Here is a 26,592-nt window from a genome sequence, read left to right as displayed (position 1 = left end):
AATATTTTAATTTAATTTCACTTTTTACTTATTATTTTTGACAAATCGAGGAAGAATAATATATATCTTTTTCTTTATATCCTTAATTTATTACAATGAATTAATTTCTTTGAAAAATATAGTGAATAAATATGTTTGAAATGCTATCAATTAATATGGATAAAATGATAAATTTATTATACTAATAATTTTTTTTGTGCCAAGTCAAAATCTGACAAGTAAATAGGAATGAGCTGAATAGTTATTACTTGTATTTATTAGCATGACCTAACTAATTTATAGCATGGTAAGAAGTTAGTTTTATCGCTATTTTTATTTGTCCAATATATTAAAAATAGATTTTATTTTGTTTAGTTTGGTACTTTTCGATTATGGAGTAATAAATAGTGCGACAAGAGTGTAACCTCTTTTCAAGCTTCCTATTTTGACTCTCCACTCAAAATCAGCCACGTCAGCAGTTGCATATATAACTCCCTGTACCCCTCCACACGGAATCAAACCGTGTACTTCAACATTTTCCTGGTTAAGAAAAAGTCATCATCTTCTCCATAAATAAATACTTTTCCATTTTTTTCTCAACAAAAACCCCATTCACAAAAGCTTCATTCTTCAATTTCCACCTTTTTTTTTCTCTTTCATTTGATGGAATCTTCATTGCCGGTGGAGGAGCTTACTTCCGGCGCTAGTGGCCGGATAATTCCTCTTTTCAAAAATCTTCGCCGGTCAGTTTTTTCATACCAAACTTACCGGAGACTAATTATATTTATAGAGTCTATTTTCCTATGGGTAATTCTTCTGTCTCGATGGAGGTTCTCCACGTCACCTTCGTCTCCTCCGCCTTCGCCGTCTGCAGCTACTACGACGGTGTTGGGGAAGAGGAGGAAATTTGCTCTGCGGAGGGATGAAGAGGATACGCAGAGAAGGAGGGCACTTGCTGAGGCGTTAGATATGGTGGTTGAGAATGATGGTGTGAGCTGCCGTTGGAATACGTCTTTGTTCTTTGGGGCTCGTCGGAATGCTTTGTTTTGCCGATCGTGGTTTCCGGTTACAGATGAATTGAGGTATGTTCATTTTCGAAATTTATTATTAACATGTATGTGAGTTTTTATAAAGATAGAATTGAGGTGAAGGGGTTTGTAGAAGGTTGATGGTTTATGTATAATAAGAAAGTCAAATTATGATAAAGCATGAATAAAGAGGATTCATACAGGTAATTAATTTGGAATTGAGTCATACATCATGTTTATTAATTTTGCAATCACGGGTGTGTGGGAGGTATGGGGATCTAATGTATGGGAGGAAAAAAACGAATTGAACAAATGAAGGTGTGGCCTAGTGCTCGATAAAGTGGATTGAGTTCTTAGGTTCAAAACACTAGTGATTTCTTCCCCTGTGTGTTTTAGGCCTTGGTGAAGAGAGTTGTGCGCACAAGCTGGTCTGGACACTAGGGCTATCAAAAGATAAGACTTTGATTTTGGTACCAACTTAATATTGCAAGCTTCGTGTGGCTGTGGCAAAGAATTGTTCCTTCGTCGTGTTTTGGGGAAATTGGGATATGGTTATTTCAGCATTAAAGTATGGAAAACACAACTGCATGGGTGCATCACCCCTTGCTGACTTTTGTTCATCAGAGTGGTTAGAAGCCAGCCTTTCATTTACCTTAAGTACAGAAGGCAGTTAAACATACCCTGTATGTTACCCAATGAAACTATTTTTCATTTCTATCTTCACCCCATGTGATTTATTTGACTTGATTTTATTAACAGAGATACTAGGGATGCTCATTTTCAGTTTTTCTGACAAAATACTCCTTTAACAAGAAAATTGCAAGTATTTGAAGTGATAATTTGTACATGAGTATCTTATTTCGTCTGTGCAGGGTCATTTTATATTGCACATGAGAAAAAATAGACATGAATTTGGTTGGCAAGTTAGAGCATTTATATTGAGTTTTAAAAATATTCTAGTTTGCTAGGACATGAAATGTAGCCAGAATCTACCAGTGATCAAATGTGGTTTACTGTTTTCATCAGGAAAAAGCTTAGGTTGAATTTCCTAGAGTTGGCTTCATGGTTTAGATAATTCCTCCTTAAATCCTTTAATTTAGAGTGCTATCTTAGAAGGCGAGTGATTTCCATTTGAATAGATCGATCAATGTCAGACTTATATGAGAAAACTAAAAACTGTACATCATTATTGCTTCTGATCTTAGTAATCATGAACCATTTGTTGTAGGACATCAAGAATACCCTTTCTCTTTCATCCTGCAGTGGCCTAGGCTTTGTCTATTAGTAACCTTTTTTTTTAAATACCCAAGGCTCAGTCTGATAATTTGACAAAATTCACTCACTTTTGGGGTATTAAGGAGCAGTAGTGCTGCAAATTCTGATATTTGTGTTTGTTAATCTGCTATAAATTTGCTATCTCTTTTTTAATGTTTCTAGTGTTTTTCTTTAATCGTTTCTTAATGGCTAGATTTTTCATTTCAGGGGCATAATTATCATCATCCATGGACTGAATGAGCACAGGTAACTGTTTATTGACTTTTTTAAAAAAAATCTTGGGAGGAGGGGAGAGATAGCTGGTTTTTGAAGAATAGGTGTCTTTGCTAATGCGGGTTGTTTAAGCCTTCTCATTTCAGTATTGAATACAGTACAATGTTTATTTATGACTTGTCTTAACTAGCTGGATGACGATATTCCTTTTATATTTCATTTCAGTGGACGATATGCTCATTTTGCTAGGCAACTGAACTCCTGCAACTTTGGGGTGTATGCAATGGACTGGATAGGTACTTTTATCCTTTATTTTGAAGACCTTGTTTAAATTGGTTAGAGGTCCTGTAGTGACCTCTTTATTGTCGCACATTCTAGTATTTCATCATAATCATGTGAAAGGGTGACACGGTCATTCTTTGGATGCTAAAACAAACTCACCTTGTCATTGGAATGGCTGCCAAAAGGTCAATTATAGTTCTTAATTAAGTGTGTGTATAGCTTCATCAATTTTCATTCTCATTGTGTCTCTTCCTCAGTGGTCCTGTCCTTTCTTTAATTTCTTTTCCGTGTATGAAGTTAGTCCTTCTTTCCCTGATGCTTCTTTACTAGATAGCCTCTTATCAGGATTATACTTCTCACAGATACCTCACAAAGTTTGTTCTTCTTCTAAAATGCCTTGATTTGAGCTGCATGCATTAAGTATGTCTTGCTATATCTTCTGGGTTCATGGATAATTAAATAAGCTTCTCTGAGGTGATTGTTATGATTGACTATGCTAGTAGTCAAAGTGGATGGTTAATACACTTGTTAACAAATGACAGAGAATTGTTCTGTGTGACAGGGCATGGAGGGAGTGATGGATTACATGGATATGTGCCATCTTTGGACCATGTTGTGGCAGACACAGTAAGTTGTCACTGTTTTTATATTTCATGCTCCATCTCTGCCATATATCTGAACTCTTTTCCTTAAGGACTCTATTCCAATTATTTTCTTGAACTGGATATCCACTCCTAAGTAACAAGCTGAAAATGTGATCTTCATTCTACATTCATCTTTCTTTCATTGTTGTCTTGCCTCATCCATAGGGACTGCCAAATTACCCACTATATTCTTTTCATGTTTATACAGGGGCTTTCTTGGAAAAGGTCAAGTTTGAGAACCCTGGTATACCATGCTTCCTTTTTGGTCATTCAACGGGAGGAGCGGTGGTCCTAAAGGTAAGGCATTTGAAGTGAAGTTAACTTCAACCATTCTGAAACCCTTAGTATTCATTGATTATTCTGCTCCCTTGCACAGGCAGCTTCTTATCCACACATTGAAAATATGCTGGAGGGCATCATATTGACTTCACCAGCATTGCGTGTGAAACCTGCAAATCCTATTGTTAGTGTAAGGCGCCTACCCTTTTTTTTATATGGATATTTTCGTATGCTTTGATGAATGTTTTTTCACAGCAGTGTCTTCTTTCCATGCACTCTCTAACTTTGTGTTTGTTATCCAAATGCAGGCTGTGGCACCAATTTTTTCATTGGTTGCACCTAGGTACCAGTTCAAAGGTTCTCACAAAAGGGGAATCCCTGTTTCAAGGGATCCTGCAGCACTGGTGGCTAAGTATTCTGACCCTCTAGTGTATACTGGGCCTTTGAGGGTGAGGACAGGACATGAGATTCTGCGCATCTCCTCTTACTTGATGAGGAACTTCAAGTCTGTCACTGTCCCATTCTTAGTCCTTCATGGATCTGCTGATAGAGTCACTGATCCATTGGCTTCTCAAGATTTGTACAATGAGGCTGCTTCTGAATTCAAGGACATTAAACTTTATGATGGATTCTTGCACGATCTTCTATTCGAGCCTGAGCGTGAAGAAATTGCCCAGGATATCATTGATTGGATGCACAAGAAGTTAGATTCTGGCAATCTTGAAAATGTGTATAGTCAGTGCTAGTTTTCTAAATAATTAGTGTTTTGATTGATCAAGGGGATGCTGTTATATTTATTTATTTGATCAGTTATCCTACTTTATTTTTAGCTTCCTGCTTCTCCAATGGAATCAGAAAGATGATTCCGATTATCTAAGCTTGTATAGTGTGTAGTAGTAAAAAATTAGTGTTGCCTCTGTTGGCTGATGATCGTTAGACTCGTTGGCCACTACTATGTATTCTATGAACACAACACAATCTTCTCTACAACTGATATGTTTGGTAAAGATTATTTTGCTTCTCCGATTTTTCTATCAATTAAACGTTAGTAGAAAGAACCATTATACCAGGCTCGTACTCAAGAATTAGTCTTGATTCTGTATTTGATATGATAAGTTTTAAGCTAAAAACATTATTGAACTATGACCCAAACCTGAAGTACATCTTTTTGTATGATATCTTTTTAGAACAAATACTAATATGTCACATAGAGGGAGCAGCAATCAGTAAACTACTATCCATTTCTCAAAATAAAACACTGCATACCTGTCTAATCCAAATTAAAATATTGCATACAGGTCTTTTATTACTCATCATCATCATATTTAACAGGCTTATTAATTAGAACTCGCAAAATCACCTAACTTAGACGATTCTAAAGCATTCTCAATATTTTCAGCCATGCCTTGTAGGGATGAGTCAACATAACCCGAAAATAATTCCAAAGTCAACCCATCAATTGGATCAGCAACGAATGACCATTCAATTTGGCACCCATTCTCATCATTACCATCCGATGCCAATACTTTCAACGTAGATACATAAGACTTGATCCCAATATTATTGTCTAAGACCTCATAGCTTAGACATCGCTCTATCTTATCAACTGTCAACAACTTCTCGTGACACCACTTGACGATCACTTCTCCATCATCTGATGACGATGGGGGCTTGGTACTGCTAGCGCAATACCGGATAATTTCATCTTTATTATCACTATTCATTTGGTGACATGCGTCAATGTTTGGTAGCCAATGGTGGAAGTTGCAGAAATCTTCAAGGAGTGGCCATACTTGTTCTGCTTTGGGATGTTTTAGATTTGCAATGGATTTGCCTTCCCATTTGGACTCAAGTTGTTGGGTTGCCATAGAAGGAGAAATGAATAATAAGAAGGACCAACTTTTTTATATGAATGAATTAGCTGCACTAAGTATTTATAAGATGATTATGATGATCTTAAATTTAATATGATATGAATTATGATAAAGAGTATATTTGAACATTGACACTAGCTAGTCAATGTTCAAAACCATTGACTAGCTGGTCAAGATTGACCATTAAATTAAGGGTCCTCATTAATTAATTAGTAACTTAGTACCACCTAGATACTTCCTCCTGTCCATTTTACTTTTCATATTTTTTTTAATACGTTGAAAATATTACTAACCAACACCTTGGATAATTGTTACTTGTATTGTATTATTAGTTTAAATATAATGTTTTCATTAGATATACCAGTCAATTTTATGTGATTATAGCGTTATCTTAATATTTTCTACGTATTTTAATTTGTCTTTACTTATTATTTAATAATCTTATTTTATCTTTTATCTTACTTTTTCGTATATATTAAGTATCTCTACCTCGAACCCTATTTTCTTTTTAGATCTATCATTCAATTCGTCAATGTGTGATATTATGTAACGATGAAAAATAATACAAAATATCATTAAAATAATACAAGACAACACAATATAACACATTATCTCGATTCAATACTGACCAGCTATTTTTAATGATTAGGACAACTAAAATGAATCAGAAAGAGTATTTAGTTATAAAACCTGATTTAAAGATCCCATAAATGTCGGTAATTGGTCATTTAATCATTGTTTTTGGACTATATATACTTATTAATCTGAATCCTAGAATAACACATTAACATAGTTTGCATTTGAATTTCAAGATTTTAAGCGGAATATCACTTACTAAAGTAGATAAATTTAACTTTGTTTTGTTTAATTGTGTGTATTCGTATTCACTGATTCAATTAATTTAAATTTACGTTAAATAAATAAGCTAAAAAAGTAAAATCACTTCCTACAAAAGGATCTTACTTTTAATTAATAATATAAGAAATTTCAATCATGGTCACAGAAAATGATAGATCTAACTTATAAGGCAGTGGGCATTAAAAACTGAGACGTAAAACTAACTGGCACAAATACTCCTACTACTCCATTTTTATTTATTTTTGCATAAATTGAAATAATGTCTGGATTTAGGTAAAACTATCTCCAATTTTAATTACACACTACTAAACTTAAATATTTTTTTAATAATGAATAACTGAAAAAATTATATTATAAAATATAATTATTTCTATTTATTTTTCACAGAATTCATTCATTGAGAAAAACAGTTTTTCATATATAAATGTTATTATCTTTTACTTTTTCACCATCGATATATTTATAAAATAATTATTAAATATTTTTAATAAAAAATTATAATTTAAGTCAACGAGGTAGAAGCCTAAATTTAGGCTACGAGCCTTTTGGCAAGGGAATATGCTTGTAATGGGAATAGTGGTCCAGTAGGGTGTGGGTATATATCTCCTTTTTTGGTTTTTTATCGATGAAATTTATATTGGAGCTCGGACTAAATATAATATAAATCATGTACGGCTGAGCTTATTTGGGATAGTACTTCTAACAAGATTTTTTACATATTCAGAATTCATACTCAAAACTTTTAATTAAGAATGAAATAGAATTTTATCGGGCATATATATGAAGGCTACTTTGTCCAAAACTTCCTTTTATGACAGAATTTATTATTATAAAATAACGCCTGGTCTGAATTGTCTCTTTTGAGGGCTGTACACAGCCCAACAATACCCCACGGCTCAATTTTATTTTATTTTTTCTCTTGCGTTGACAGTATATAGTTGTGGTTTGGAGAAATTTTGTCTATCTTAATTCATGGAATATATAATTCTTTTTTTTATTTTACTCATTACTTATTTTCAAAATAATTTTTTTATTTTTATTTGTCACTTTTGACATATCAAGAAAGGATAATAATTTTTCCATGTTTTACCCTTAACATTAAATACTTATTTTTCAAATTATTTCTAAGACAACATTTAATAGGGGATAATTTGATAAAATATATATCATTAATTATTTCCTTAATGGATGTGCCAAATCAAAATGTTACAAGTAAAAATAAACAGAGGAAGTATTATATTTAATAACTAGGTAAATTATCCGTGCTTCGCACGGGATCAAACTATTTATTAAGCTTATATATGATCCTTTGATAATATCCATATTTTTGGTACATACACTACATTTCAAGAACATTTTATCTTAAGACAAAGTTGTAACACCCCAAATATTTTTAAGCTAAGTCCCGAATCATTCTTCATTTGCGTGTAAAGTCGTATCAAATGATTCTTAAATTTGCTCTTAAGTGAAAGGATCAATTCTTTAATGTGGGAATGAAATTGGATATGAATTAAAGTCACAAGAATCCCCTAGCACAAAGTTGAGTTGAAAGCTTCCTTACCAATTAAGTTTTACATAAGATTCTACTTAGGTCAACTTTATACAATCATATCTCTCGGGACATAATGAACTAGGTGGCCATGACATATCAAATTAAAGGTCTATGAGTCTTCTTTCCAATGTCATCAAGTTTGCCTTATTTCGAGTTCAGAGTAAAAAATTATGATCGTTTTACTGGCATACCCGGGCTGAAAAAGTAGGCGAACTCACTTGCCCAATTGGCGATCTGCCGAATAGGTTGGAGAATTGCCGAGTTAGCTCGCCGAAATGTCCCGAAAATGTTAAGCTTCTGTCTATTTGGGCTATCTAAAGTCCCAATGGGAGATCCGCCAAGTATTTTCGACGAGGAGGCCTCTAGACTACTGTTTTGACCGACGGGACTCATTAAAAGGTAGTTTTTTTTAATGATTTTTATGGTCCTCTTACATTCCCAGAAGGGTATTCTTGACCTTTTACCCTCAATTAACTTCCCTAAGTCTATCTCAAGCCCTAATAATCTCCCCGTTCACGCTCAACCCTCAGACAAGTCAAATTCACGCGTTCTATATTCTCTCAAAGAGAAGCAATCAGTTTAAGGTTTCAAGTCAGCCTCATCTTCTCAGGTACGTAAGACTATTCATAGTGTTGGACTAGTTCATCCGCACGTCCTACATCTCAATTTAGTCAGTAGCAAGTCGAATCTAGGGTTCTGCCCTCAATTTATGAAATTCTAGAAGATGTCTTATGATCTTGTTTTGAGTTTTGAATCTTTACATTACGAGATTCACAATATTTTTTGCCTGAAGATTCTTGAATTGTCGTTCATGCTTGTAGTTCCACATGAACTCTATATATATTGAGTTTCTTACCAAAAGTATTTTTGATGATTCAAGTGAGTCTAAGAGAGTTTTAAAACATCATTTTCATAAAAGTTTAAGGGAACTTAGATGGTTCCAAATGCATTATTTTTATAATTAAAAAGAGAGTACTAATTTTAGAAAAGTATAAAGAATTTTCAGACAGAAGTAGTACAACTTCAGTTATCTCTCAAAAGAGGCCTATGACTCAATCCAGAGAGTACTTTTATATGACCATACAATATTATATTTTTGGGTGTAGTATTGAGCACCGATTTTGGATAAAAGTTAAGATAACTCAAACTCTATAACCTACGTCCCCAACGTAGATAGGATCGTGCTGCAAGACGGGCGACTACCCACCTTCCTCAAGAAGGCTTTTTAGTGGATCCATCAGTTTAGTTGTGTTCTATACTCCGACAAGGTATAGTGTGACTCTGGCAACGTGATAAGACGTTGTATCATCACAAGACTCATAGTGATGGTTATCGGTTAGACAAACTCCCTAATAATGTAAAGAGTAATTATATATATATGAAATTTGGATTTGATAACCTTCGTCATGTCTCATGTGTAACTACTAATAATGCAAAAATCCAAATTTACATTTTAAAGAAAAATATGGGGTAAGATTATTATTTTTTGCGTGACCCGAATTTCAATTGTGCTTGTTCAAAAGACTTAATTAATGCATAACATAAGCTCGTGCATCATAATAATTCAGTTGATTTTTTATCTGAATTTTTACTTTATTAGTAAGGATCGCTTATGAATACTCCTACTAGGTCATATTTGTTGATGTTGCGCAACAACTAGAATGTGATTCGCAAATCCTTTATTGTATTTTATGCTCTAAACACATGTTATTACTGGGACAAATTATACCGAGCAGAGGTAGTGATAATTATTCTTTAGCGCGAGCCGCTTGAACGATTGCTATTCCTTGTGACTCTATTTATTAGAGATATTAATTAATGTATGGTGAAAAGATAATAGTACCTCATTGAGATAAAAAAAATAAACAAGGATAATTTAGTAAAAAACAAATTTTAAGGGAGTGCAAAAGGAAATCATATTTTCCCTTTATTTTTAGTTAATCATATTTGATTTGATTGACCCTTTAAAAAGTGTAATTGACGAAATGATAAATTTACTATATCACCTTTTGAATATAATAAATTTAGTGTTTTAGAAAATGACTATAGATAATTATTAAGATAAATTAGAAATAAATAATAAATTATCACTTAATCTTTTTTTCCAAATTAAATAAATAAAAATAAACATCTATTTTTAATATTACAGACAACAAAACGGACAAAAGGGAATGCATGACTTGTCTTATGATAATACCAAATAGTAATTATTAGTTATATAAATACTTTACTTATGGAACTATGGCGGATAATGTTATTGGTATTTTGTTATTATAATCAGATGTGACTAATGCAAGTATCCTGAAAGTGTTTTTTCTTGTGTTGAGTGGGTTTGCGGAGAGGGGGGGGGGGGGGGGGGGGGTTAACAAGACTTTTAAAGCAGAAATTTATGGTAAATTGAAATAGATTTTTAGTTTTACTTCTTATTTTTAATCTATCAAAAAAAGTTTCAAAAAAATTTATGTTTTATCATTAGTATTAGTTACTTATTTTAATATTTTTTTTAAGACCTAAGATTATATATCAATTAATATAAGTTTTAACATAAATTACTTATATTAATTATTATTTATTAAAATATACGTAAAATTTAAATTCAATAAGTAAAAATGAACTGAGGAAGCATGAACTGTTATTTTATGAAAAAATAAAATAAATAAATAAATAATACTCCCCCCCCCCTCCCCTCCCCCCCCCCCCATTTCTTTTAAATTGTCATCTTGCTTTTTTCGAGAGTCAATTTGACTAATTTTCAAATCTAAATTAGATTACATTAATTTGATATTTTAAAATTAAATTTTAGATATTCAAGAACTATACAAAAAATACTATAAATTGCAACTTTTTTCTATATTAATATGATGAAAAAAATACATCTTAAAATGTTAATCAAAATTTATATTATTTAACTCTCACAAATGAAACTATGACAACTAAAAATGAATGGAGTACTTCGAGAGTAGGAATCCACATATACATTTGCTTCACAAGTCTCACATGACAAACCTTTGACCTTCACTTTTGAATTCCAAGGAGGGCGTATCTAGAGGGGTGCTGTGACTTGTGGGTTCACGTGAACCCATGCTCCCCTCTCTAGATCATATATAGTAGTGTTATATTTTTTAAAAAATATTTAAATATAAATATCTGAACCCATATTTAAAGTATCATATAATAATATGATGTTGATTGGGTGTACCTCTTTAAGTGAGGATATAAATTTAAATCTTATATCTATCTTCTGTTTTTTAGTAACATCTCTCCAAGTGGTTATCGGTTATACTTTTAGCGTTTCAACTAATTTTTCTTTTGTTTTTTCCCTTAAATTTTCAAGTGTGTTGCATAAAAAAATCCTAGAAAATTTAGCACTGTAATTTTTTTACAAAATTAAATCAAATGTGTATATTAAAATTTATAACTTTTTTGGTCAAACTAACAACTTTTATTAAAATTCCAACCTGTTTCAATTACAATCTTTCATCAGTTTCCTCCTCTATACTCTATTTGCTCCTATGATCAGGTGAATTATCTACATCAATTAAACAAATTATCTATCCATGCCATATCTATACTGTTGCATTTCTTTTGGGTGATTTCACTCCCCGAGCCTACACCTCGGACGTGGCTGGCACTTGAGATCCATTGCTGGCCCCAAGCGAACCCTTGGCCTGACTTACTTACTCAGCGGAAGACTCTAAGTATTAATACAATGATCAAATGCACTTACTCAATTGTTAAATATAACTTAGAATATTTAAAAGTCCACATTCAACTTGGCCAAAATGGCAACTCAAGTCTTAACATATGAAATGATAATGTAAAGACAACTGAACTACTAACTATCTATGAAGCCTCTAAAACAAAGAGGGATGTCGGGACAGGACCCCCGATCATCCTAACAACTGAAAACTAGAAAGCAAATGATAAAAGAGTCCTTCGAAATGCAAGGAGGCTCACCAACTGACTCTGAGTGATCAACCTAATCAACAAGGCGCTGGATGCTGATCCTGGTTACCTGCGTCTGCATCATAAGACGATATAGGTCAACTGGCATCAGTACATTGAAAGTACGAGTATGCGAGTTGGAATGCTAAACACAACTTAAGCTTGAAAAAGATATGAAAGAATCACTTACCTTGGCTTTACTCAACTCAAAATGCAGTGTAAAACAACAATAATAGTGAAATTTAAACAAAGCATTTAGAACAGTAAATAACAACTTAATTTTTTAAAGATATGCAATAACAAACTCAACTTTACTTATATATCAAAGTAATATAGTTTCTGTGAGAGATTCTCTAACCGACAACCACCACTATGAGCCTAAGTGGTGATACAACGTCTTGCCCACACTACCAGAATTGTCCTATACTTTGCCATTAGATAGGACGCCTTAACTAAGTGGATCCACTAGTCTATGCTAAAAGCATCTTAAGGAGTCATCTAAAAAGTATGATCCTTTACTACCCATGATGGCTACATGGTTTATGGAGACTTGAGTTGATATGAACTCACATCCCCATATCGGTGCTCAATACTACTCCCAAAATATACTTAGCTCATATGTTTTTTAAAAAAACTTCTTTCTTTGGGTTGAGATAATTACTCAATACTTAGCTTAAAAGCTCTCTTGGAATCGATGTTCCCTTTCTTGTTCAAATGTGAAAACATTTTAAACTCTTGGGAATACTTAGTTCCCTTATAACTTTTGGAGAAATGAACTCAACTCTTTACTCGTTGCTTAACTTAAAACTTAAGTCTTAAAACAAAGTTAAAACGTTTGTGAAAGACTTCTGAAAAACTTTAATGAGCTTCTCTTGACTTGCTTCTTGACTTCTAAACTTGACTCTTAATTTTCCTTGAATTGAATTATGGATTCAAGGATCGTGATTTGTGATAGGAAAGATCTCATGATGTTTAGGAGTGTTTTTAGATAGCTGAACATGAGAAAAGATTAACAATTCACTATCTGAGGGTAGGTCCGCGATGCAGAGATGTATTTAAATTTTGGTCGCGAAAATAACTTTTGAGGCAGAACGGTCCGTGACCGCTCCGCTCCGCGAAGTGATTTTTCTCAAATCTGAGGAGCAGGTCCGCGATGCGGAGCCAGTGCCCAGATTTGCCCGACTAAATTTCTTCTTCGTTTTCCAGCCCCAATTCACCCAAACTCGGTTTTTCTTTCCAAATTATTTTTAGATACAGATACCCAACAATTGTACATAAGAATCTAACTCTAGCCAACTCAATAATTTGATGTAATGATCTCAGAAACTTCTCAATTTCAGGCCAACTCAAGAACAATATCAAATTCAAGAATACATATGAAGAACATCAACTTTCAAACTCTTTTAGGATGAATTCATGCTGAAATAAACATGTTTGGTATGTGGATGAACGAACCCAACGTTATGAAAGCCTGACATACCTTGTAGGATCAAATCCTTGAAGAAATCCGCAATCAATTCCTTACGAAACAAAGAATCTTGCTTTTCTCTTATCATTTCTCTTGCGTTTTTCTCTCTAGAACCCTAGCGTTAATTTCCAATTGTGCAAACTGAACCAATTCAGTTTTGACCCTTAATTAATTCACTAAAAATGAATTAAAATAATAGGGTATGGAAAAGACCAAAACACCCTTTAAAAATCCGGATTGGACTTTCCTTATTTGAACAACCCAACTTCCAATGGGCATAACTCATTCATACAAACTCGGAATCGCGCAAACTCGGCAGCGTTGGAAAGATTATTCCAAGAGCTTTCCTACCATATCTAGAAGTACACCTAAATCATCCTGAGCTAGGAGTTATGGCTATTTGAAGTTGACCAAAAACTCAACTTTTCCTTAACAAAATTTCCAGATTTTCATTCTTTCCAAAAATAACTATTTCCAATTCTTAGCTTCTTCCTAGTTATTTCAGTTTGCGAGAATGTTACAATATCTCCCCCTTGGGAAAATTAGTCCTCGAATGATATAACTTTTACTAGGATAAGGGTGTAACATGCAACATTAACTCAACTCCCAACAAGCAATGCAAACACAACATGCCAACTCATAAATTAAAGAGTACTATGAAGAGAATTGGTACCTTGGTCTGAAATTTCTCCGGATTCGAAGAGATGTGGATATCTCTTCTTCATATCCTCCTCAGATTCCCAAGTAGCTTCTTCAACAAATTGGTTCCTCCAAAGGTCTTTGACTGATGCTACTTCCTTGGTCCTCAACTTGCGAACTTGGCGATCTAGAATCTGGACAGGAATCTCTTCATAAGATAAGGTATCCTTGATCCTAATATCTTCAGTTGGTATGATCAATGAAGGATCGCCCATGCACTTCTTCAACATGGAGATGTGAAACACCGGATGAACCGCGACTAACTCTTGTGGTAGCTCCAACTCATAAGCTACATTACCCACCCTTTTTGATATTTTGTAAGGGCTAATCTACGGGGGACTAAGCTTCCCCTTCTTACCAAACCGAATAACACCTTTCATGGGTGAAAATTTTAAGTACACCCAATCATCTACTTCAAACTCTAACTCCCTTCTCTTAACATCAATGTAGGATTTGTGACGACTCTGCACCGTTTTCAACCTCTCTTGAATTACTTTTACCTTCTCCATAGCTTGATGAAAAGTAGTACTCAAGTTCACCTGTGCAATAAATTGTGCACCCCTTCTGATATAATCGAAACAGGGACTCCATGAAGTCTTACTACCTCATGAATATATAACCAGGCATAGTCCTCGGCTGAATGAGTGGTCTTTATAGGCAAAAAGTGGGGTGATTTTGTCATTTTATCGACAATCACCCAAATAAAATCATGTTGCCTGCGAGACATTGGTAAACCTGTGATGAAATCCATATTAATCATCTCCCACTTTCATTCCAGAAGTTCTACATTCTGAGCTAAACCACCGGGCCTTGGGTGCTCTACTTTAACTTGTTGGCAATTTGGACACTTATCAACAAATTCTGCAATGCCCTTCTTCATACTATTCCACCAATACACCTCTCTCAAGTCATGATACATCTTTGTGGAACCCGGATGAATGGACTCTCTGAAGCTATGAGCTTCCTCCATGATCCTTTCTTGGAGTCCATCCACCATTGGTACACACAATCTACCTTGATATCTCAATACGCCATCTCCCCCTTGTTCAAAAGCTAATACTTTTTGCTTATGAACATTTACTTTCAATTCAAGCAAAATAGGATCTTGGTCTTGCTTCTCTTTTACTTCTGACACTAATGGCGATTCAGCCCCATTCATCACCACTACTCATCCTTCTGTGGAATCCATTAGTCGGACTTCTAAGCGCGCAAGTGTATGCACATCTTTCACTAACTCTCTCTTTTCTTCCTCAACATGGGCTGTGCTACCCATAGACAACCTTATCAAAGCATCAACAACAACATTAGCCTTACATGGGTGGTAAATAATACTCATGTCATAATCCTTGAGTAATTCTAACCACCTCATTTGTCTAAGATTAAGCTCTTTCTGAGTGAACACATATTGAAGGCTTTTGTGATCAGTGAATACATCAACATGCACACCATACAAATAATGACGCCATATCTTCAAAGCGAATACTACAACAGCCAACTCTAAGTCATAGGTTGGGTATTTCTTCTCATGAATTTTCAACTGTCTTGAGGCATAAGCTATAACCTTGCCATTCTGCATTAGTACATAGTTCAAACCAACTCTAGACGCATCACAATATACAACAAAGCCTTGCGTACCTTCTGGTAAGGTCAACACTGGGCAGTAGTCAACCTCTTTTTTAATTCCTGAAAGCTTTTCTCACAAACTTCAGACCATTTGAACTTCACTATTTTCTGAGTCAACTTGGTCAAAGGGGATGAAATAGACGAGAACCCCTGTACGAACCTTTTATAATATCCAACCAAACCCAAGAAACTCCTAATATCAGTTAGAGATGTGGGTCTAGGCCAACTCTGCACTGCCTCTATCTTTTGGGTATCAAGTATCAACTCTAATTCCATCACCAAAAATTATGTGACCCAAGAACGCCACAGACTCAAGCGAAAATTCACATTTAGAGAACTTAGCATATAACTCCTTATCTTTCAAAGTCTGAAGAACTATTCTGAGATGGTTAGCATGATCTTGTTCATTCCTTGAATACATTAGTATGTCATCAATGAAGACGATAACAAACATATCTAAATAAGGTTTGAAAACTCTATTAATAAGGTCTATGAACGCTAATGGTGCATTGGTCAAACTGAACAACATGACCAGAAACTCATAGTGACCATAACGGGTCCTGAATGTTGTCTTGGGAATATCACATTCCCTTACTTTCAACTGATGGTAGATAGATCTGAGGTCTATATTTGAAAAACAAGAAGCACCCTGAAGCTGATCGGAAAGATCATCAATTCTCGGAAGAGGATACTTATTCTTGATGGTAACCTTATACAATTGGCGGTAATCTATACACATCCAAATGGAACCATCTTTCTTTCTCACAAATAAGATCGGTGCGCCTCACGGTGAGACACTTGGTCGAATATGTAACATCTCGCAAATTCAAAGAACTAGAAAGAGTGCTTTTTGGAAATAATAAAAATCTAGAAAATTAGTTAAATTAAGTTAAGTTTGAGTTTTTGATCAACTTTAAACGACCATAAATCCTAGCTCAGGATGAGCTAGATGTGTTTCCAGATATCGTAGGAAAGATCTTGGAATAATCTTTCAAACGCTGCCGAGTTTGCGCGATTCTGAGTTTGTATGAGTGAGTTATTCCCGTTGGAAGTTGGGTTGTTCAAATAAGGAAAGTCCAATCCGAATTTTAGAAGGGCATTATGGTCTTTTCACCACCCAATTAAGTTAATTCGTTTTTAGCAATTAAATTTGGGTCTAAACTGAATTGGTTCAGTTTAGACAATTGGAAATTTACGCTAGGGTTTTTGGAGAAAGAATACAAGAGGAGAAAAGAGAAGAAAGAGCAAAGTTCGTCGTTCTTGAAGGTTTAGCTTGTGGATTTTGATAAGGATTGATCCCTTAAGAGGTATGTGAGTCTTTCATAGCGTTGGGTTCGTTCACCCACACACCAATCATGTTTATTTCAGCGAAGTTTGTTCTAGAAAGTCGAAAGTTGATGAATCTTGAATGGTGTTCTTGAAATTGACCTTCGTTCTTGAGTTAGGTTGAGATTGAGAAGTTCCTTGAGGTTAAAATGTTGTTTTCTTAAGTTGTTTGAGTTAGATTCTTGTGTATACATACTGGGTTTGAATATAAAGTGAATTTGAGAAAAAGAACCGAGTTTAGGTGAATTGGGGTTAGAAAATGAAGAAGGATCAAGTCGGGCAAAAACTGGGTACCAGGTCCGCGTCGCAGACCTGTTCCTCAGAAGTGTAATTTTAACCTTCGCGTCGCGGAGAAGTCACATACCTCTCTGCCTCAAAATTTATTTTCGCAACCAAAATTAAAATACACCTCCACATCGCGGACCCATCCTCTGACAGTGATTTTTTGATCTTTTCTCATGATTAGCTATCTAAAATCACTCCTAAACATCATGAGATCTTTCCTATCACAAATCATGATCCTTGAATCCATAATTCAATTCAAGGAAAGTTAAGAGTCAAGTCAAGAGAAGTTAAGAGCCAAGTCAAGAGAAGTCAAGAGTCAAGAGTCAAGTTAAGAAAAGTTCATAAAGTTTTCCAAAAGTCTTTTACAAATGTTTTAACTTTGTTTAAGACTTGAGTTTTGAGTTGAGTAAAGAGTAAAGTTTGAAGTGCATTTCTTCAAAAGAGTATATCGGGACTATGTATTCCCAAAGAGTAAATGTTTTCATATTTAAACAAGAAAGGAAATTGAGATTTCCAAAAGAGCCTTTGAGCTAGTTTTCAGTAAAAAGTAAGAGTAAAATTCATTCTTCAAAGATTATTCGGGAACTAAGTATTCCTAAGAGTTAAAATGTTTTCACATTTGAGTAAGAAAGGAAACTGAGATTTCTAAGAGAGCTTTTAAGCTAAGTTTTTGAGTAATTATCTCAAACCAAAGAAAGAGTTTTGTTTTTACAAACATATAAGCTAAAGTATATTTTGGGAGTAGTATTGAGCACCGATATGGGGATGAGCTTGAGTTCAGATAACTCACATCTCCATAAACCATGTAGCAATCATGGGTAGTAAAAGATCATACTTTTTAGATGACTCCTTAAGATGCTTTTAGCATAGACTAGTAGATCCACTTAGTTAAGCGTTCTATATGATGGCAAAGTATAGGACAGTTCTGGCAGCATGGGCAAGACGTTGTATCACCACTTAGGCTCATAGTGATGGTTGTCGGTTAGAGAAACTCCCACAGAAACTATATTACTTTATTATATGAGTAAAGTTGAGTTTGTTATTGCATTTTCTTTAACAAACTAAGTTGTTTTCTACTGTTTTAAAGTCTTTTTATATATTGCATGTGTTTTATTGCTTTATATTGAGTTAAGTTATTCAGGAGTTGAGTAAAGTCAAGGTAAATGTTTCTTTCATATTCTTTTCAGGCTTAAGTTATGTTTAGCATTCCAGCTCGTATACTCATATATTCAATGTACTGATGCCAGTTGGCCTGCATCTTATTATGATGCAGACGAACAGGATCAGCATCTAACGCCTCGTTGATCCAATTGAGTACTCAGAGTCAGTTGGTGAGCCTCTTAGCTTTCTGAGGATCCTTTTTATTGCTTTCAGTATTTTAGTTCATTAGGATGTCGTGGGTCTTGTCCCGATGTCCATCTCAATTGCTTAGAGGCTTCATAGATAGAGTTAGTGATGTTAGTTCATGAGTCTTTATTTTTCCTTTTCAGTTAAGTTGAGACTTGAGTTGCCACTTTGGCTGTGAATGTTATTATAATACATTCTAAGTTATATTTTGAGCAGTTCAGTTTACTTGTTTTAAAAGTATTTATCTTGAATAAAGTCTTTTGCTGAGTAGGTAAGCCAGACCAAGGGTTCGCTTGGGGCCATTAATGGTTCTCGAGTGCCGGCCACATTCAAGGTGTGGGCTCGGGGTGTGATAATCTTGGTATCAGAGCACAGACTTCAAGAGTCCTAGGGAGTCTATGAAGTCATGTCGTAGAGTCCTATTTATCGGTGTGAAGCGCGCCACATCTATAATTAGGAGGCTGTAATATTTTAGGAACTATCTCATTTTCTTTATACTCATTTCGTGCGATAGAGTTCATTTCTATACAGTTTCTTTCTAACTCACGTAACCGATTGTTAGTTGGACTATTTTGAGAGTGCTTTCACGGGGCATTTCTTTCCTCGTGAGCTAAGAGAAGCAAATAGATGGTTGCCGACATGAGGAGCAGGATGAGTTTATTCGTTGTTGGGTTATCTCTTCTGTCAGACAAGGAAAGTATGGCAGCCATACTAATAGGTGACATGGGCATAACAAGGTTGATGATCCATGTGCAACAAGTTGAGGGATAGAGAAGAGTATAAGAATAAGAGGGCTAAGACATTAGGGAATGAATCTGGGCATGAAAATAGCAATGTGAACCGGTCTTCTTTCCAACATAAGAAGAAAGGACCTGCTCCATCATCTGCTAGTGCACCTGCACCAAGGAACAAATGTGAGTACAATAGTCATAATTCACAGCACTTCAAGGCTAGACCTGCCCAATCTCAGGGTAGTGTAACATGAAGAGGTAACTGGGCTCTTGCATGTGCTAAGTATGGTAGAACCCATCCAGGTAAATGTCGTGATGGCTCCACAGGTTGTTTCATGTGTTGACAAGAGGGTCACTTCATAAAAGAGTGCCCCAAGAACCGGCAAGGTAATGGAAATCAGGGCAATAGATCCCAATATTTATCAGTTTCTCCACCAGACAGAGCTGCACCTAGAGGGGCTACTTCAGGTACTGGTGGCGAAAGAACAAACCGCCTATATGCTATCACAAATCGGCAAGAGCAAGAGGATTCGCCAGATGTTGTTACTGGTATGATCCAAGTCTTTAACTTTAATGGTTATGCTTTGCTAGATCCAGAAGCAAGTTTATCCTTTATAACTCCGTATGTTGCGATGAATTTTAATGTTCTTCCTGAGCAACTAAGTGAGCCCTTCAGTGTTTCTACACCTGATGGTGAGTCTGTTCTAGCAGAAAGAGTCTGTCGTGGTTGTTTCATTTTCGTCGATCACAAGAGTACCATGGCTGATTTAGTTGAGTTAGACATGATAGTTTTTTATGTCATTCTAGGTATGGACTGGCTTCATGCCTGTTATGCATCAATAGATTGTAGAACTCGAGTAGTCAAGTTCCAGTTTCCAGTGAACCAGTTATAGAGTTGAAGAGCAGTTCAGCAGTGCCTAAGGGTCGTTTTATTTCGTACCTTAAGGCAAGAAAGTTAGTTTCCAAGGGGTGTGTCTATCACTTAGTCCGAGTTAATGACTCTGGTGTTGAGATTCCTCATATTCAGTCAGTTTCAGTAGTAAAAGAGTTTCCAGAAGTCTTTCCAGATGATCTTCCTGGAGTCCCTCCTGAGAGAGAAATAGACTTCGGTATAGATACTATTCATGATACTCATACTATCTCTTTTCCGCCCTATAGTATGGCACTAGCAGAGTTGAAAGAGTTTAATGATCAGTTGAAAGATCTTTTTAGAGAAAGGTTTCATTCGACCAAGTATCTCACTTGGGGTGCTCCAGTCCCATTTGTGAGAAAGAAAGATGGTTTCCTTAGGATGTGTATTGATTATCGTCAGTTGAACAAGGTTACCATCAAGAATAAGTATTCTTTTTCGAGAATTGATGATCTTTTCGATCAGCTTCAGGGTGCTACTTGTTTCTCTAAGATAGACCTTAGGTCTGGCTATCATAGTTAAGGGTAAGGGAATGTGACATTCCAAAGACAGCCTTCAGGACCCGTTATGGTCACTGTTGACACCCCAATTTTGCCTCTCCACATTTGTTTAACTAAAGTTTTAATAATAATAATAATAATAATAATAATAATAATAAAATATATATGTTATGAAATTGTAGGAATACAAAGAGATTTTTTTTAATTATTTATTTTATTTGATAAATTTATTTCATAAATACTATTTTTTTATAAAAATCAAATATATGATATAAATATTACTACTTTCTCATTTTTAGATTTCACGTCAAATTAATATTTTTCTTAAGGGTTAGCTCGATTTTTCCGATTAAATATAATTTATATTATTGCGATGAATATTTTTGTTTTTACATTTTTCAAATTAGGAAGGCTTAATTAATTATTGAGTTACTAGTTTATATTAATTTTATTTTTTTCAAATGACTAATTTTATCAAATAAGATAGTTTTGTAAAATAATTATTTTTAATTTAATAAATTATGATCATTTAATAAACAAAGGGTTATAGTTTAAATGTACTTAATTTGAGCAATTTTGGCAATCCAAGTCCCCTTAAACCGGCCAATCCGTGTGTGCCATGTAGGCGAGCACATGAATTGTGCTTCTTAACTTTTAATCTCAACCCTCTATTTTAATCCAACGGCTTTAATTAATTCATCCTTTTAATATATAATCAAATATATATATATATATATATATTATTAATCTTTTTTTTTTAACCCTTGATTTTTATTAACCATCCGATCAAACGATCTGACGGTCAAGATCAAACCAAAGGCTAAAAGACCCCTACTCTACCACCACCACCCTATACTCTGTTTTTTCACGTTCTTCTTCCCAGACAGAACGTCTTCTCCATCAGCCACCCTCCCCTTTCATCTTCCCCGAAGATCACCTCAACATCTTCTTTTTTCCAGAAAATCGGACACTCCAGACTCCTCTCCATCACTTCCCCAATGTGATCCCCCTGTCAAAAGAACGGCTCTAGGCCGCCGAAAAATGGCACATCAGTTGCTCAACCCTCTCAAATCGACCTGAAAAGGTCAATTTTTGAGAGATTTTCTTCTCTGTCATGATTACTTTGTTGTTTCCTCTGAGATTGGTGTTTCAAAAAATTCAAATTTGAATTCTTGGAGCCCAAATTGGCTATAAAAGGGAACCATTTGGTTCTCATAAAAAGGATCCATGAACATCCAAAAAAAAATCCAGAAACAGGGAGAAAAACAATTTGAGTTCAGGAAAGGAGTTCGAAGTCTAAATATCTTGACGTCAAAGCTTTAGTTTGCTGCTCAACACAAGTTCATTTACAACCGGAGGGCTGGAGTTCCTACTTTGAACTCGTTATTGTCCTAAAATATTAGGCCAACAAAAATTAGGATCATCGCAATGCTTGGAATCTCATAAATAGGAGTCCAACGTTCTTTAGTCTTCCCTTGGTTTGAATCTGATTATATCGTTTTGAAATGTTGACTATCCTTTATTTATGCCTACATAACTCTTAAGTTTTCGATATATTGCTTGTCTTCTTATTTTGAAGATTATTTATGTGAGCCAATATTATTTGTTTGTGAATTTTGTTGAAACACTTTCAGAACAAAAAATGATAAAAAAATATTTCTTCTTGAAAAATGGGTTAACATTTTTTACTTTTAACATCTTTTTTAGGTCTTTTAAGTTGAACATAAGGGGGCTTATAGTTTGAGAGTTTCCAAATGAAGTTTTCAAAAGGGCTAAAATAACATTCATTTAGGCCTAACCTATCGCTTAGAACTCCCAAATAAATTTGAAACTAATTTAAAAGATAAAATAATTGCCTTTAGTATATGAAGCTAAAATAATTAACTTGTGGAAGTATATATATATTTTTAAAGAAAACAAGCAGGGAAGTAGGCTTATATGTTTAACAAAATAAATCTAGCTATAGAATAAATTGCAATAGTTAGGCCTATTTTATATTCTTTACATCACCCCTTTACAAAATATATTGGCTATTCTTACTTTTTTTTTTAAAAAAAAAATCAAATATTTTTAAAACATTTAAATTTCCTAACATGTTATTTCAAGATTTTAGATATGCCAACATGTTCAAAAATACAAGGTATATACATATATATGTTATACACAGAAAGGTACAAATTCTATATTTCTTAGTTTTTCTCTATACGCAACTTATTATTTTGTTACACTTTCATATTATTTTTCTCATATCTACTATCACTTTTACAAATATTACTTATTTTTTTTATATAATTTATAAATCCTTACGCTTAATATACACATTACTTTACTACATATTTGCACCCGACTACTCTCTCATTTTTATTTTATTTTTCTTTCACGTCTTAATTCTATAAAACGACAAGTTTTCATATCCTCTAAACCCAACATTTATTTTTGGATACATTTATATAAGACACATCTATATATATATATTTTTTTATTTTTTATTTTTTTTTAATTATTTTTTTATTTTTTTTAACACAAAATTGTCATACACTTTTAGCGCATTTAGTTATTTATTTATTTTTCTTACCGTTTAAGAAACATACTACTACCACTTTATCTAATAGACATATATATGTCGTCCCTTGTATTTTACTTTTTTTTTTAAAAAAAACTAATAAAATTTACTTACCATTGATTTTAAAGCAAATAAATAAACAAGTTTTCCTAATTATATTTTCCTAAATTGAGTTTAAGGACTATCTTCAGATAGGCTTTGAGGGATGCTTAACACATTCCCCTCGAGTAACCAAAACCCTTACTCAGAATCTCACTGGTTTGGCAAATTAAAACAAAGTTTACATTCACTTATTTAAAAAATGGTTTTCCTAATATTTTCCTTAAATTTTAGCTGACGACTTTAAAACAAAAGCAAAACAATTTTTTTCCAAAAATCAGAGTGTCAGCCATATTATGTCGTGAACTGTTTCGGCCGACTTGAAATAGGGGTGCACTTTCTATCAAGTCTTTGGCCGTACACGCACACACTGTAAACGCGAGGGGTGTTCCTGCAATCCTCCGAAACTCTCTTTGGATTCCTTAGTTTCAGAGTTGGTGCAATTAACATAGTGCACCTTCTCGCAGTTACTCAATCCCACTCTCAATCATTTAGGAAAAAAATATACTCTTAAAATAGGTCATGTTGCATAGCCTTAGGCAAGACAATATACGGTATTGTCATTGCATTTAGGAAACCACCCAAATATCAATGAGTTTCTTCTTTAAAACTCGACGAGATAAACCTTGTGTGAAATTTATATAGATTATCCAAAACACTTAACGGATTTGGAGAAAATAAACTCATCATACCTTTTAACCTTTTTTTCAGATGCAAATCAACCAAAACCTTCCTAATATCAAGATGATGACCGAGGTCCCCCGAACTTTGAAAGAGTGGTGGGGAAACATTCGAGTGGCATACGGAAATGAGATTATGCCACACTTAGGGTCATTAACTGATCTACTGAATGTGGAGGCAAACAAGTCACTCATTACTCTAATGATTGAATTTTGGCAACCAGTAACAGTGACTTTTCAGTTCACAGATTTTGAAATCACACTAACACTGGAAGAGATAAGTCAAATTGCTAATTTACCGTTGGATGACAGAGCACCCTTGGCCCTGCACACTACATCGGGAATTGGCTTTCTCCAGTCTTTGGGTTTGAGGGTAGGCCCATGTTTGCGAAGAGTTGACGAGGGATGGGTCAAGTTGGATTATCTGTTTAACAGGTTCGGTCGTCGAGATAGCTGTGATAGGTTCCAACAAGAATTCTTCATCTCCAGGGTTGGTTGGGAAAGACACAGGGCTATTGTTTTCATGTTTTTCTTTCTGGGTATTATGATCTTCCCAAAGAAAAAGGCTTGCGTCAACATCAACCTACTGCCTATGGTTATCTTCATGTTTAGAGGACTTATTAGAGTGACCATTGTACCCATGGTCTTGGTAGAAATATTTCGATGATTGTCCCTCTACTCTAGAGGATATGACCACTTTAAGGGAAGTAACATGTTGCTACAGATTTGGGTATTGGAACACTTCTATCAAACACAAGCAGAAAATGACGTTGAAGTAGACTTACACAACAAAATCAGAAGCCATGCGGCGAGATTGAGCATGTGGGATGCCCGAAATAATGAAGATGCTTGACGCCTTTTCCTGACCTACCTCACGGGGAACCGTATTCAATGGAGACTACCATGGGTTCATGGCCGAGCTCTGTTGAGAACCAGCCACGCCTATTTCATGGAGTTGATTGGGTTGGAAGGCTTTCAGCCTTACGCACCTCTAAGAGTCCTTTGATAGTTTGGGATTACCCAAGGTATTCCTCTATGGTCAAATATGACATTGATATTATGAAGGAAGAATCCCGATCGAAAGAATTGATGCTTTGGTACAATGATGGTGTGGTATTCTTGACTCAGACATGGGGGTTGAATCATGGTGCACGCCTGAATATTATACTTGGTTTATAATGGGAGGAATTCTCGTTAGGCCTAGCTATGAGGGAATCTTAGGGTTCACAAACACTCAAAGGTCAAATCAAATTAGCACGAAACTATTGAACCTCATGCACATCACTACAACCATGTATCAGCAGGTGACCCCACAATCTATCGACCATCTCATACAGGCAGTTGATGATGAACCAAATGAAGAGATGGAGGAAGACCCAGAAGAGGATCATAGAGAGCCAACTGAAGAGATGGAAGGAGATTCAGAAGGATACTTAGAGCTTGACCCTAGAGATGGAGGAGTGATTCATATAGAGGATAAACCTACCCTAACAATAGAAGACGCTCACTCGAAATATGGTTCCATAAGGTTTGATGAAAGGGAAGATCCAAACAATTGGGAATGGAAGATCGATGAATCCCTAGTATACCACCCAGAGCCATTTTATGATGGGGACAATGACGGTGACGATGCTCCAACCTGGTAGTAGATTCGTCTTTCTTTTTTTTGAACTCTTTTCATAAGCTCTTCAAAGTGCCATGTGGCCTATCCCTCTTATATGTCTTATGGCCCCCCTTACTATCATTTCTTAGGTTTTTGATTTCCTATCTCAATGTAACATCCAAGACTACCTTAATCAATGAAGTTATGTTTGCTCCAAATCTAAAATATTTTTAAATGGATAATTTGTTATTCAAACTGATTGCAACATAGGCCTACCTCAGGCAAAAAGAGGTTCTACATTAGGACACATTTTGAATGTCGCCAAATTGGTGTATATATTTGTTACACTTATATATTTGTTACATTTTTCAATATTTTCCAAACTAACATAGTTTCCTTTTTTCTTTGTTTTCGTTTCTTTTTCATCATTTATCCCCAAAAGTACGTTGATTTGTGTCGACTTGCAAATTGGCTGACTCACGATACAACCTTCGATCAAAAATAAAGATGACTAATAAAGACGACTTCAAGCTGCTGCAAACATAATGATACCTATTGAGAACCCGAAAGGTTCTCGAAACATGATAGACATCCAAAATGAAGAGAAAGTGGCTCGTATAGGGCAAGAACTCAAGATCTTGAGGGAGGAATTACGCCAAGTGCGAGACTTGCCCAAACTGTCGACTACCATTTTCCCTACTTTCAAGACTCCTATCTACTTCGCAAAAGCTGATTTACCTATTATCGACTTGCCAAATTAGCCAGAACAAACTCAACACATTCCAACTCACGATCGATTTCCACCAGCTTCTCCAAATGCAGCTAGGAC

General features: G+C 34.8%; 3 protein-coding genes across 3 annotated transcripts in view; 1 reads left to right on the top strand and 2 right to left on the bottom strand.

Annotated features, from left to right (window-relative positions):
* Positions 1-556: 556 nt before the first annotated feature.
* LOC125838521 (uncharacterized) lies at positions 557-4,543 on the top strand. The gene is made up of 7 exons (XM_049517569.1): positions 557-1,061; positions 2,490-2,528; positions 2,721-2,791; positions 3,340-3,405; positions 3,630-3,718; positions 3,798-3,890; positions 4,009-4,543. Exons 1-7 carry the CDS (start codon positions 643-645, stop codon positions 4,444-4,446), a joined length of 1,215 nt encoding a protein of 404 aa, XP_049373526.1. The 5' UTR covers positions 557-642; the 3' UTR covers positions 4,447-4,543.
* Positions 4,544-5,016: 473 nt separating this feature from the next.
* The window catches only part of LOC125838533 (lachrymatory-factor synthase-like), a 47,874-nt gene continuing 26,298 nt past the window's right edge, over positions 5,017-26,592 (bottom strand). The window contains exon 2 of the mRNA XM_049517581.1: positions 5,017-5,060. Within this exon, the coding sequence (XP_049373538.1) occupies positions 5,038-5,060 (23 nt within the window). The 3' untranslated portion in view covers positions 5,017-5,037. The remainder of the gene's footprint in view (positions 5,061-26,592) is intronic.
* Positions 5,023-5,598, bottom strand: LOC125838531 (lachrymatory-factor synthase-like). The gene has a single exon (XM_049517579.1). It carries the CDS (start codon positions 5,566-5,568, stop codon positions 5,038-5,040), a length of 531 nt encoding a protein of 176 aa, XP_049373536.1. The 5' UTR covers positions 5,569-5,598; the 3' UTR covers positions 5,023-5,037.

Source organism: Solanum verrucosum, unplaced genomic scaffold, assembly GCF_900185275.1.
Source record: "Solanum verrucosum unplaced genomic scaffold, falcon-dt-bn FXZP01000182.1, whole genome shotgun sequence".
In the NCBI taxonomy this organism is placed as follows: Eukaryota; Viridiplantae; Streptophyta; class Magnoliopsida; order Solanales; family Solanaceae; genus Solanum; species Solanum verrucosum.
The sequence above is the reverse complement of the archived record's forward strand: the minus strand, read 5'-3'. Positions and strand labels throughout refer to the sequence as shown.

What these genes read in the sequence shown, in the direction of transcription:
- LOC125838521 (XM_049517569.1), top strand. Translation starts at nt 643, where the DNA reads ATGGAATCTTCATTGCCGGTGGAGGAGCTTACTTCCGGCGCTAGTGGC. An exon ending in CATGGACTGAATGAGCACAG is followed by an intron (nt 2,529 to 2,720) that starts GTAACTGTTTAT and finishes ATTTCATTTCAG; the next exon opens with TGGACGATATGCTCATTTTG. An exon ending in CTGCAAATCCTATTGTTAGT is followed by an intron (nt 3,891 to 4,008) that starts GTAAGGCGCCTA and finishes ATCCAAATGCAG; the next exon opens with GCTGTGGCACCAATTTTTTC.
- LOC125838531 (XM_049517579.1), bottom strand. Translation starts at nt 5,568, where the DNA reads ATGGCAACCCAACAACTTGAGTCCAAATGGGAAGGCAAATCCATTGCA.